Source organism: Musca domestica, unplaced genomic scaffold, assembly GCF_030504385.1.
Source record: "Musca domestica strain aabys unplaced genomic scaffold, Musca_domestica.polishedcontigs.V.1.1 200, whole genome shotgun sequence".
NCBI lineage: Eukaryota > Metazoa > Arthropoda > Insecta > Diptera > Muscidae > Musca > Musca domestica.
Window position 1 is genome coordinate 986630 of NW_026712251.1, and position 14502 is coordinate 1001131.

The following is a 14502-nucleotide window of genomic DNA, read 5'->3' on the forward strand; positions in this document are numbered from 1 at the left end:
CAAAAAAAATAGGGTTCTATTCTGGCCTTAACCCCACCTACATTTTCAATTTCGTGAGGATCGGGCCATAATTGCGACCTGTAGAGTGATTACAAATTAACATGGACAGACGGACGGACGGACATACATAGCTAGATCGACTCAGCTCGGCGAGATAGGAAGACCCATACATACTTTCCTATGTGGGAAACCAATATTTCGAGGTGTTACATAATTTTTGGCCCAATCAAACTTATAATACCCCCAACACATAGTGTTGTAGGGTATAAAAATGTGATGTAAGAATCAGATTATTTTAAAATTTCACACATCCTAATATTTTTATAAACCCAAGATCTGGTGTTAAGGTGAAATATATCGGCCCACTCCTTCTGAAACCTTCCCCGCAAAAGGTCGAAATTTTAAATATCCTTTAAGCTGATAAAATGCGAAATAAACATCTGATTCCATTTAGATTTGGCACATCTGAATATTTCTATCAACCCAGGATCTGTTATAAAAACGGTAGAAATCGGACCATTTCTTCTGGTATCATCCCCACAAAGGGTCAAAGTTTTGAATAACCGAAAGGTTTATAAAATCCGAAATAAGCATCAGATTCTCTTTATTTTTCACACATCCTATTACTTTCACTGACAAAAAATCTGTTGTGAAGGTGGTATATATCGGTCCACTCCTTCTGGTGCCACTCCCACAATGAAACCATCACACGCTGCCCGAATGTTGCTCTGCGATATTTTGGCCCATTCCCAGCGAAGCGCTTGCTTGAGATGATCAACACTTTGGTATTTTTTAGTGCCAACCTTGCTTTCCAAAATGCTCCAGACATAATAGTCCAACGGATTGGTATCCGGAGATTTTGGTGGCCATTGTGCGCTGGAAATAAAGCTAATATTTGTAAACATTCTTGTTTGGCGCGTGCTGAGTGCGATGGTGCTGAGTCTTGTTGGAATGACCAATGTCTGCGGCCAAAATTCTAAGACGATTTAGCCCTGTCCGACCGTCTGTTGTAATCACGCAACAGTCTAGACGAATTAAGATAGGAAGCTAAAATTTTGCACAGATCTCTCTTTTGTCTGCAGGCAGGTCAAGTTCGAAGATGGGCTATATCGGTCCACGATATCGTATAGCCCCCATATAACGGTACCCCCGATATTCGGTATTTTGATGATTTTAGCCACATTTTTCAACGGAATGGTCTGAAAATCCAAACAAGTAGTTCCTTGTGGGTACTTTATACCTCGGCAGAGAATTGTCTATATAGGTCCACAATATCGTATAGCCCCCATATAACGGTACCCCCACGGTATTCGGTATTTTGATGATTTTAGATGGAATTGTCTGAAATTCCACAAAAGGAGTCCCTTGTGAGCATTTTATACCCTCAAATAGAATTGTCTATATAGGTCCATGATATCGTACATCCCCCGTATAACGGTACCCCCGATATTCGGTATTTTGATGATTTTACCCACTTTTTTCAACGGAATTGTCTGATAATCCACACAAGGAGTTCCTTGTGGGTACTTTATCCCTTGGAAGAGAATTATCTATATAGGTCCACGATATCGTATAGCCCCCATATAACGGTACCCCCGATATTCGGTATTTTGTTGTTTTTAGCCATATTTTCAACGGAATGGTCACAAGGGGTTCTTTGTGATCACTTTACCCCCCGACAGAGAATTCTCTATATAGGTTAACGATGACGTATAGCTCCCATATAACGGTACCCAGCGATATTCGGTATTTTGATGATTTTAGCCACATTTTCCAATCGTATTGTCTTGAAATCCACACAGGGAGTTCTTTGTGAGAACTTTACCCCTCAAACGGAATTGTCTATATAGGTCCACAATATCGTATATCCCCCATATAACGGTACTCCCCTATATTCGGTATTTTGATGATTTTAGCCACTTTTTCCAATGGAATTATCTGAAAATCCACACAAGGAGTTCCTTATGAGTACTTTACACGCAGACATAGATTTGTCTTTATAGGTCCACAATATCGTATATCCCCCCATATATCGGCACCTTCCTATATTAGATATTTCAAAGATTTAAAAAAAAAATAAATGGATTTTATTTATTCAAAGTTCGGCCCGACCGAACTTACTGCTTTTTTACTTGTTGATTTTCTGTTCCTTTTAAAGAAACAAATAAATGTTACAAAACTACTGTGCTGTCGTTTTGACCACACAGAAATCGAATGAGAAATAGTTATTCTATAAGAACAATAAATTTTTCAATGTTGTTTTTTTTTTTTTTTTTTTTTTTTTTTTTTTTTTGTATTTTTGCCCTTGGTAATGATAGTGGTTTCCTTTTGTTTTTGTGGCATACAACATTTAGTTGGCAAGTGTAAACATTTGACACAATGGAGATGCAATGGCAACAGCATACACACACACATGCTGATAGACTTCAAAGGAAACAATCACTAATTGTTGCATTTAAATGAATATTCCAAGATGGCCAGGACAGAGAGATATAAGACACTACAATAACAAAAACTACTTTTTGGGAACATCGCCAAATCGATTTTCTTCAAGTGCCAAAGTACATCAACGCCATGAAGTTAACAAAAAACCAGTAAATAATGTTTTAAAGTCGGATGGGGCCGACTTTATGATACCCTACACAACTTTGCTAATTTTGTAGAGCTCCACATAACAATTAAAAGTTTTTATGGGAGAATTCAATCATACACTCTATGATTATAATTATTATTTAAAGTTCAAAGGACGAAATATGCCGAAGCATTTGTATCTTTTAAATTCGGACTTGTATTGCCCATTTGGTGCAAAATTAATTTGAAATCAGATAAAAATATGTATCGGAGCTACATCCAAATCTGAACCTATCTCGATAAAATTTGGCAAAGATATTTCTGAGCTGCATTTGATATATTTCCCTGAATATCGTTGTTACGGAGTGCATATTACGGCTGTGGGTAACAAATACAAAAAATCGCTCCAATTCGGTCGCATGTGCCAAATTTCATCCAATTTGGGCAAATATTAGACGTTTGGTGCACAATATAAGGTAAATCGGACGAAGTTACATATGGGAGCTATATACAAATCTGAACCGATCTCGATAAAATTTAGCAAAGGTATTTCCGAGCTGCATTTGATATATTTCCCCAAATATTATTGTTACAGAGTGCATATTACGACTGCGGAGGACAAAAATAACAAATCGGATGAACAATATATATGGCAGCTATATCCAAATCTGAACCGATCTCGATAAAATTTGGCAAATATATTTCTGAGCTGTGTTTGATATATTTCCCTGAATATCGATGTTACGGAGTGCATATTACGGCTGTGGGTAACAAATACTAGGAATCGCATGAACAATATATATGGGTGCTATAGCTATATCTGAACCGATCCTCACCAAATTTGGCATACTAGCCTCTAGCTCCAATTCGGTCGCATGTGCCAAATTTCATCCCATTTGGGCAAATATTAGACGTTTGGTGCACAATATAAGGTAAATCGGACGAGGTTATATATGGGAGCTATATACAAATCTGAATCGATCTCGATAAAATTTAGCAAATGTATTTCTGAGCTGCATTTGATATATTTCCCCAAATATTATTGTTACAGAGTGCATATTACGACTGCGGAGGACAAAAATAACAAATCGGATGAACAATATATATGGCAGCTATATCCAAATCTGAACCGATCTCGATAAAATTTGGCAAATATATTTCTGAGCTGTGTTTGATATATTTCCCTGAATATCGATGTTACGGAGTGCATATTACGGCTGTGGGTAACAAATACTAGGAATCGCATGAACAATATATATGGGTGCTATAGCTATATCTGAACCGATCCTCACCAAATTTGGCATACTAGCCTCTAGCTCCAATTCGGTCGCATGTGCCAAATTTCATCCCATTTGGGCAAATATTAGACGTTTGGTGCACAATATAAGGTAAATCGGACGAGGTTATATATGGGAGCTATATACAAATCTGAATCGATCTCGATAAAATTTAGCAAATGTATTTCTGAGCTGCATTTGATATATTTCCCCAAATATTATTGTTACAGAGTGCATATTACGACTGCGGAGGACAAAAATAACAAATCGGATGAACAATATATATGGCAGCTATATCCAAATCTGAACCGATCTCGATAAAATTTGGCAAAGATATTTCTGAGCTGTGTTTGATATATTTCCCTGAATATCGATGTTACGGAGTGCATATTACGGCTGTGGGTAACAAATACTAGGAATCGCATGAGCAATATATATGGGTGCTATAGCTATATCTGAACCGATCCTCACCAAATTTGGCATACTAGCCTCTAGCCGCAATTCGGTCGCATGTGCCAAATTCCATCCCATGTGGACAAATATTAGACGTTTGGTGCACAAAAAAGGGTAAATCGGACGAAGTTATATATGGGAGCTATATCCAAATCTGAACCGATCTCGATAAAATTTAACAAAGGTATTTCTGAGCTGTATTTGATATATTTCCCCAAATATTGTTGTTACAGAGTGCATATTACGGCTGCGGAGGACAAAAATAACAAATCGGATAAACAATATATATGAAAGCTATAGCTATATCTGAACCGATCTTCAGCAAATTTGACATATTAGCTTCTAGATTCAATTCGGTCGTAAGTGCCAAATTTCATCCCATTTGGGCAAATAGTAGACGTTTGGTGCACAATAAAAGTTAAATCGGACGAAGTTATATATGGGAGCTATATCCAAATCTGAACCGATCTCGATAAAATTTAGCAAAGGTATTTGTATGTGCAAAATTCCATACTACTCGCGCTGATATTACACGTTTGGTGGCAAGGCATATGCAAATCGGACGAAGATATATATGGAAGCTATATCTAAATTTTGACCGATTATCTCCAATTTCAATAGGGTTCGTCCTTGGGCCAATCAAATGTTGTTTGGAAAATTTCATCTCAATCGGATAATAAATGCGACCTGCATGTTGTTCACAAAAATACATGGACAAACGGACGGACATGCATAAATCAACTCAGAATGTGATTCTATGCAGATCATCAAAAGGAACTCTGGGTCTATCTCGTTTCCTTTTGCCTGTTACAAACAATGCACAAAGACATAATACCCCGACCACCTTGTGGTATAGGGTATAAAAACTGATTTCGAACTGTGTAAACCATTGTTTCCAGAGGTGAGTGGCAACTGTTCGGCCGGTGTGTGGCAAGTTTTGTTTTGCTAATGAAGCCTTTCATTGGTGTTGAGCAAAGATGCATATTAATATATATTTATTTTTTTACATTTTCATTTATTTATTATTTCGTCATGTTCCGCCGGCTGTAGCTACACAACCGCTGCAATTGATTTTTTATGCTCACCCAGAGTGCCAGAATGTTGTGAAGAGACCTCGACGAAGAAGACAATGAAATATTGGACATGCAATTGTCGCTGATGTTTGTTAAGCGGCACTGTTTGAAGTCCTTTGTGAAGCGAAAAAAAATTATCATCGTTATCTTTGTTTGTGTCGTTTCTACTTTTTGTCGTTTTCGGGTGACTAATGGGATTGCATTACAAAATGAGAAAAAAAAAACCTGGTGGGAATCAATCTGTAATGCATGACCCCATGAATGACAATTTCGTGGTTTTTTTTTTTTTTTTCTTCCAGCTTTACATCATATTCGGATTATTATCATTTTTCATGGCATCAAATTGCGTTGAACTTAGATCTTTTCGGTGACTTTTTTTCCTCTGCTGTAGGAATAATTGTTTGATTTGTTCGCGGCCACACCCTGATATTACCATCTCTGTGTGTGTGTGTGCGTCTGAAACTCATTTTGTCATAATGGAATTCTGAAAGCGTCATCATCACTGGAAGCAAATATGAGTTGGCAAATGTCAATATGCTAAAAAAATACCTACACGTATCCGCTGCCACCTGCAACGAAGATTTCTTTACATTTTACCTACCGCGTACATGGAGTGACAGTCGGTTAACATAACGGAGGAAAAGACGACTAAGGATTGGTTATTTTGCAAACATTTTTTTTAGTCAAAACAAATATCCAATTAATTTTGTATTTGGTATTGATGTGCGAATAAGGAATGTAGTGGTTGTTTTCCCTTCGCCGAAAGGAGATTTTTAACTTTAGGCACTATCTTAATAAGAATGCAAATGCTTCTAACAGGCAGAGCAGAGGATGTGATAAACAGATATATTTGAGATGAAGTCCTCTAGATCTAAAAATGTTTTCCCAGTTTTCATAATCAGCATACAATTCTAAGTCGATTTAACAATGTCCGCCTGTCTGTCGGTTGACACGATACAGCCCACATTATTGACGCAGATCTGGCACAAAAATTTATATTGTGTTTAGGATGGTTGTTATTGAGAATGGGATATATCAGTCCACGTTTTGGTGTAGCCACCATAAACGGTACCTCCCGATATTCGGTATTTTAGTGATTATCGCCACAATTTTTCACGGATTTGTCTAAAAATTAGTATTTGTAGTTAGTAATGGATTCTAGCTCCCGAACTTAATGTTTTTATACCCTACACCACAAGGTGGTCAGAGTATTATGTCTTTGTGCATTTGTTTGTAACAGGCAAAAGGAAACATGATAGACCCATAGTTCCTTTTGATGATCTGCATACAATCACATTCTGAGTCGATTTATGCATGTCCGTCCGTCTGTCCATGTATTTTTGTAAACAAAGCACAGTTCGCATTTATTACCCGATTCAGATGAAATTTTGCACAAATCATTTGTTTGGCCCAAGGACGAACGCTATTGAAATTGGAGATAATCGGTCAAAATTTAACTATAGCGCCCATATATATCTTCGTCCGATTTTCCTTTTTGTTGCGCACCAAACGTGTAATATCAGCCCGAATAGTATCGAATTTTGCACATACAACCAAATTAGGCCTGAAAATAAGTATGCCGAATTTGATCGAAATAGCTTAAGATATAGCTATAGCTCCCATATATATTTTTCATCCGATTTGTTATTTTTGTCCTCCGCAGCCGTAATATGCACTCTGTAACAACAATATTTGGGGAAATAAATCAAATACAGCTCAGAAATACATTTTCTAAATATTATCGAGATCGGTTCAGTTTTGGATATAGCTCCCATATATAACTTCGTCCGATTTACCTTTTATTGTGCACCAAACGTGTAATATTTTTCCAAATGGGACGGAATTTGGCACTTATGACCGAATTGAGTCTAGAAGCTAGTATGTCAAATTTGGTAAAGATCGGTTCAGATATAGTTATAGCTCGCATATATACTGTTCATCCGATTTGACATATTTCTTACCCACAGCCGTAATATGCACTCCGTAACAACGATATTCAGGGAAATATATCAAATACAGCTCAGAAATATCTTTGCCAAATTTTATCGAGATCTGTTCCGATTTGGATGTAGTTCCCGTATATATCTTTATCCGATTTTAAATTAATTGTACACCAAATGAGCGATACAAGTCCGAATTTAAAAGATACAAATGCTTCGGCATATTTAGTCCTTTGAACTTTAAATTATAATTATCATCTAGCGTATATGATTGAATTCTCCCATAAAAACTTTTAATTGTTATGCGGTTAACGGTTCCCAAGATATTCGCTATTTTGATGATTTTAGCCACATTTTTCAATGAAAATGTCTGAAAATTCACACAAAGAGTTCCTTGTGAGTACTTTATCCCCTAGAAGAGAATTGTCCATATAGGTCCACGATATGGGTACATCCCGATATTCGGTATTTTCATGATTTTAGCCACATTTTCAATGGAATTGTCTGAAAATCTACACGACGAGTTCTTCGTTAGTACTTTATTCACTGGAAGATAATTGTCTATATAGGCCCACGATATCGTATAGCCCTCATAAAATTGTACTCCCCGATATTCGGTATTTTGATGATTTTAGTCACATTTTTCAATCGAATTGTCTGAAAATCCACACAAGGAGTTCCTTTTGAGTAGTTTATTCCCCTGGAAGAGAATTGTCTATATAGGTCCACGATATCGTATGGTACCATATAACTATACCCCCCCGAAACTCAGTATTTTTTAACTTGAGCCAAATTTGTCAATGGAATTGTCTTAAAATCCACACAAGGTCTTCCTTCTGTGTAATTTTCGCCTTAAAAGAGGATTTTTAAATAGGTCCACGTTTTAATATAGCGCCCATACATTCGGTATTTTCATGATTCTTGCGACATTATTTACCGCAAATATTTAAATTTCTATATAAAGTTCGGAACCATTACTACAGCCCATGATACAAATTACTTATGTAGGACCACGTCTTCGTATAGCCCCCATATAGCGGTTTTCATTTGAGAGTTATTTTTTCACAGAATTTTTCAAAAATTTTCAAGTTTCTTCCAAATGGTGGAGGGTATAAAAAGTTAGGCCTGACCGAACTTAGCTTCTTTTTTACTTATTTTTTATATCTTTCACCACACATAGTATGGAGGGTATATTACGTTCGTCATTCAATATATACATATTCTTGATCAGCGTAAAATGCTAAGACGATTTAGCCTTGTCAGTCCTTCAGTTGTAATCACGATGCCTGCGGCAGGGCTATATCGTAGAGCCGCCATATAACGGTAACCCCCGATATTCGGTATTTTGATGATTTTAACTACATTTTTGACCGGAATTTTTTCCAATTTCGTATTTGAAGGTCATAATGGGTACTACAATTTATTACCGAAATTGTCTATGTAGTTCCTGGTCCTCAAAGAGCCCCCATATAGCTGTACTTTTCTTCATTTGATGTTTTGATGAAACTATCATAATGTCGATAATAGGACAAACCCTATTGATATAGTGATAATCGGACCAGATTTATATATAGCTCTCATATATATCTTCAACCAATTTCGGGTTAATTGTGCACCAAGTGGCCAATATAAGTCCAAGTATATAAAATTTGGTGGAGATCGGTTTAGATATACCTTTAGCTCCCATGCATATGTTTTATCCGATTTGGGGGTTTAAGTCCCTCACATTCGTATATGCATTCGACAACAATGATATTTGGTACCAGATATCTTATAGAGCTCAGAAATACCTTTTACCAAATTTTATCGAGAATGGCTATGATTTGGATATAACTCCCATATATATCCTTAATCCGATTTCAGGATTATTGTGCAAATAATGGCTAATATCAGTACCAAATGAAGTGAATTTCGGGACGTACGATTCCATTTGGTAAAACTCGGTTCCGATATATATTTTTTTGATATAGTCATTCTCGAAGTGATATCCTATATTCTATAGCAATGCTATTTGGTATATAAATGCCTTCGTAAATTAAGTGAAAATCGATTCAGAATTGGTTATGCCTCCCATATATTAGTTACCTCTGAGACCAAATTATAACTGCCATAAAGCCAAATGTAGATAGGTGGTATGATCTACTTCAAAAAAATTATTTTTTATGGAAGCTCTGCTAAATATGCATTGTTGTGTTGGGTAGACATATAGTCGGCCACGCCCGACTTTTGACTTTTCCTTAGTGGTTTTAATTGGTGTTATCCAAAATTTGTTATTTGGACCAGTATGATTGAATTCTGAATCACTCTAACCACCTTTTTATTAACCCCCACCCCAAAAAAAGAAAACACCGAAAGATTTTATTTTAACATTTGAAATAATTCTCATTTATTTTTGGGAATAGATATTTCGTTATTATTTTTTTCGCAATTGTGGTTTTGTTGTTTTGTTCAAAATTTTAATACTAAATACTTTTGTGTAAATTATGTCAACTTAAATAAATTTATATACAATACGCCTTTTGTTTGTCAAACTATAAATAAAACTTAACACAGAAAAAAATGAACAAAATATAAATGAAATACACAAATCTATTGTGAATGATTTTGGTTGTACAAAAAAAAAAAAAACGCAAATAAATTAAATATTATTAAAAACTAATAACACATTAATTAGATTTAGTTGCATACAGGCGCAGAGTCAGGAAATGAGGTGGGGGGTGAGGTTATTCTTTGAATCCTAAAATGGTAAAATTTTATGTAATTTTTTTTAAATAATGAATTCCTAAATAATATTTTATGGTATTTTTTATTAAGTATTCCTGACTGGAGTGATATTGTTGCCCTATGAAATGTTCGCTATGATAATGAGTCCTATATGCCTATTAAAAAACCATTAACAAAAATTAACCAGAATTTCAGAAAGGTTTTCATTTAAAAATAAATCAAATTCAGTTACAAACTGAAATTATGATAAAATTTTTTTCCAAATATTTATTTATTTTTTAACAAAAATAAATATTTTTTGGAGCAGTATTACTGGGAGACTGGGTGTGTGTGTGTCCTTATAAAATTTACAAATATTTTTTAATTTTATTTTATTTTTAAATTTATAAATTAATTATTTTATACACAGAAAACAACATTCGAGTTCTTTCATTGGATTATTTACAACTTCGACTAAAATTAATTGCTTAAATTAATACAAAATACCCAGGATTATATACACCCGCCCTCGTATGATGTTTGCCAGCAGCATCATCAGCTACATCGACCCCTTGAGGCTACACTCTGGGCACTATGGTTGTGGTGGTGTAGACGGGCACATTATGGAAATTTATGCCGCTGTATAGAGGCGCTCCAATCGTGGATTTTCCCGAGGTATGCAAATGCTTTTTGGGCAGCGAGGCAGCCGATTTGGTGGTGGTATTGGTCATAGAAGATGTGGGTGTTGGCACCAAACGGCTGCGATAGGACTCACATGTCTTACGGGACCATACCCACATACCGGTCAAAGTACCACCGGTCAACTGAAAGAATAACCGCAACAATGTTGGCCATGCAATTAATGGTGTTGGCGAAGCACAATCTTCTCGTGTCGAACATGTTGGTACCGAGTCCATATGGGGTTCAAAAAATCTCGACACCACCCCAACTAAGGTGGGCACAAAGAAGAGCAGCGAGAAAATCAAAAACCTTTTGCGAATTTGTGAAAATCTTTGATGACCAAATGTGGGCAGCATCTGTTGTTGCAGGGCATGTAGAGATCTAGAGGCTCGCAGGGTAAAGAAGAATCCGAGAAGCAACAGGACAATGGTAGGTATTTCCACAAAGCCAGGAGCACTACACATGCCCGTCAATTCATTGGGTTTTACTTTTTCCATCAGCAGCGCGGCAATGGGTGGAGCCAATGGTGGTACCCAGGCCAGGACATGAAACAAGCCCGATTTCTTTTCCAATGCCTCCGAAGACCATTTCTTGTGCGAGGACAGATAGAAACACAAGGCAAATATCAGCCACCAGGTGGCAGCACACAGACTCAAATAACTTGTGGTAATGTACGAAGCCAACAGGGTGGTGCCAACGAACATGCCGGATGTTGGGTCTTGCTCAGCGGATCTTCCATTAATGCCATTGCCCTGGAGGAGTTATGGAAAACGATTCTCTCTAATAGCATACCGAAAAGAGATTATAGCACAGGCACAAAAACAGCACTGGTCTTTCGGGATAACCAAAGCGTGTGGGTTCAGCCCAAAAGGTGACCAAAGAGAAGAGCGTCAGAACAAAACATATGGCCGAGAGACCCAAAATCAGACTTTCGGCAATTTTCTTTTGCTGGGTCGTATGGAAACCATCTCTGCTGCACTGCGGCACACATTCGTCCGCATTAAAAGGATTCACAGTAAAGTTTGTGGGACAAATCGCAGTGGGCTTAATGGCCTTGCTGATTATGTGCTGTGACATCCATGGCCAATAGAAATGATGACTGGGTGGTGGAGGTGGCGCAGCTGCAATGGCTGGTCCCCCCGCCTGTGCTGGCAAATGTTGATGCACTTGTTGTGGTATTTGCAGCTGTCTTGGCAGTGATTGTGCCCGCCCGTTATCTTCTGCCGCGGTACGATTATCACCATTGCTGTGGGGGCGTTTGTCTTCACTGTCGGTATTGTGGGTATTTGCATGCACAGCTCTTGATGTTCGGGGCTGGGTAGTTGTTCGCATTTTAAAAATTCAGGCCATAACTGCATTAGCTCGGTGTGTGACGAACATTCGCTCTTTACAAATTCACACAACGACTTGCAAGCTGTCACCGGCCGCGGTACATCGGGTGTACAGAGGGGGAAGAGCGATGAGCACAACAGGAAACGTATTGTGTTCGAACAATGCGATTCGATGAGCGGTAATAGTTTGGTGATCTGCAAAGAGAAAAGGGGGAGAGAAGAGAGAGGGAAATTAGTATTTTTCGCAATTTGTTTTTGATATTCTCTTTTTAAATAATATTGGTATTGAATAAAAGAAAGATAGAAAATATAGTTTTTAAAACATAGAGTTTTGAATAATAATAAAAAAAAAAAAAAATACTGTCTTGAAAAATCCAGCAGATTATAAAAGATCAGCTAAAAATAGAAGACACTTGTATCGGTGTTTTGAAAGTTAATATCGAAAAGTAACCTAAATACAGAGTGAGATGAAAAAACTGCAACCAATTTCAGACTGCTGTCATTTCTAAGCCACTCGTCCGACAGCTGTTAAAATTATTCCAATGACAGCTCATTATATAGTTTACCAGCGTACAAAAAATTTTGGAAAGGGTTTTCCAGAAAAAAATTATTCGTGATGGAATTCAAGCGTGATAGGGTGATTTCTTTATATTTGGCTGAAAATCCAAAAGTGGCAATCGTTAGAGCCCTCCAGCATTTAAATGTGAAAAAAAATTGTGTCTGGTGCCATCGCTCGTTACCGTGATACTGGTAGCGTAGCCTGACGTCAAGAAAGTGGAAGAGGACGGAAGAAAACAGCCACATCAGCAGAAATGGTTCGAAAAGTAAAGAAGCGACTTGATCGAAACCAGCGTCGCAGTGGCCGAAAAATGGCTACTGGGCTGAACATATCGCAGTATTCCATTTGGCAAATATTGAAAAATGAGCTCGGGGTAAAGCCATTGAAATTCCAAAAAGTGCAAGAACTTACACCGCAAGAAAAAGAAAATAGAGTCTTAAGAGCTAAATAGTTGCTTCGCTTTGCCAAAAGTGGTGAATTGCCGAATTTGGTTTTCTCGGATGAGAAAATATTCGTTGTCCAGCAGTTTGTAAACAAACAAATGGTCTTGTTTACTTGCCAAAAAGGTCAGCTGAAAATGTCGGTTGGCCAGCAGAACTTAAGCGCCGGTCATGGTGATGGTGTGGGTCGCCATAACAGCCGATGGTCGCTCTCCGCTCCGTATTAATCGACCGTGGCATCAGAATAAATGCCGAATATTATCGCGAAAATATTCTGGAGGGTGTACAGGGTTGCCCATATTCGACGGACCCATGACTCTTTGGGCCCATTCCAATCGACGAGGCTTGTCCGCAGGCAACATTCTTTGCGTCAATTGAATTTTGTACGGGAACAAATGCAAATCAATGCGAATAATCCGTTGTAAAGTGGACCGAGCCATGCCCAACTGCTGAGAACGGCGTTTTTGGGATGTTCTTGGGGACCTCTCAACACTGGCTCGTACGGCAGCGATATTCTCGGCCGATCGCCTTGGTCGACTTTTATATGGCCCCTTCGGATTAGAAAGAGCCTTACCAGTCGAAAATTTTCGTATAAACACTTAATGGTGTTCTTAGAAGGCGCACTTCTCACATTTTTTAATGTTTTAAAAGCACGTTGAGTATTGGTCCATGGTAAAAATCTGCTTGGACTGACGCTTCAAACGCGGTTCATTAAGCGATGTGACATCTCTGTCAAAAGTTATGGCGTTGCCAGATGGGTCCGTCGAATATGGACAACCCTGTATTGAAGCCTTGGGCACGCAAATATTTTGGTCGAAGACCTTGGACTTTCCAACAGGACTCAGCACCTTCGCACTCAGCACGCGCCACCCAAGAATTTTAACAAAATGAGGTTCTTCGCTTCATTTCCAGCGCACAATGGCCACCAAAATCTACGGGTACCAATCCGTTGGATTATTGTGTCTGGAGTATTTGGGAAAGCAAGGTTGGCACTAAAAAATACCAAAGTGTCGATCACAACAAGCAAGCGCTTTGCCGGGAATGGGCCAAAATAACGCAGAGCAATATTCGGGCAGCGTGTGACGGTTTCATTGGCCGTTTGAAGGCCATAATTCGTGCCAAAAGTGACCAATTCGATTAAATCTAAACTTATTCTAAAATTTGATGCTGTTTCCGACATTTTATTGCTTTCATTCAATAAAATTTTAGACAAAATATAAAAATTATGACGTTTGACTTTTTTGCAGTTTTTTATCTCACCCTGTATATACTTTATGGGTTCTAAAAAGGAATATTTCGGGGTGTTGCTAACGGAATGGCAAACTTAATTTACCCCTCCATACAATGGTGGAGGGTATAAAAATGGAAAATTGTTTCCATATTCTATGCAAATTTACTATATTATTGCTATCCAATAGCCAGTCTGGGTTATGGAAGATTCCAAGTGGATTTGATGGTACCCGGTTTATAGATC

General features: G+C 37.7%; 1 protein-coding gene across 1 annotated transcript; it reads right to left on the reverse strand.

The window, feature by feature from the left end:
* Positions 1-10428: 10428 nt before the first annotated feature.
* On the reverse strand, positions 10429-12225 carry LOC131802369 (frizzled-3-like; the record flags this gene model as incomplete). The annotated part of the gene is given in 4 exon segments (XM_059122556.1): positions 10429-11380; positions 11383-11481; positions 11484-11841; positions 11940-12225. Coding segments are annotated over 4 exon segments (1528 nt in total), but the record flags the coding sequence as incomplete, so codon positions are not given.
* Between the last annotated feature and the right edge of the window lie 2277 nt (positions 12226-14502).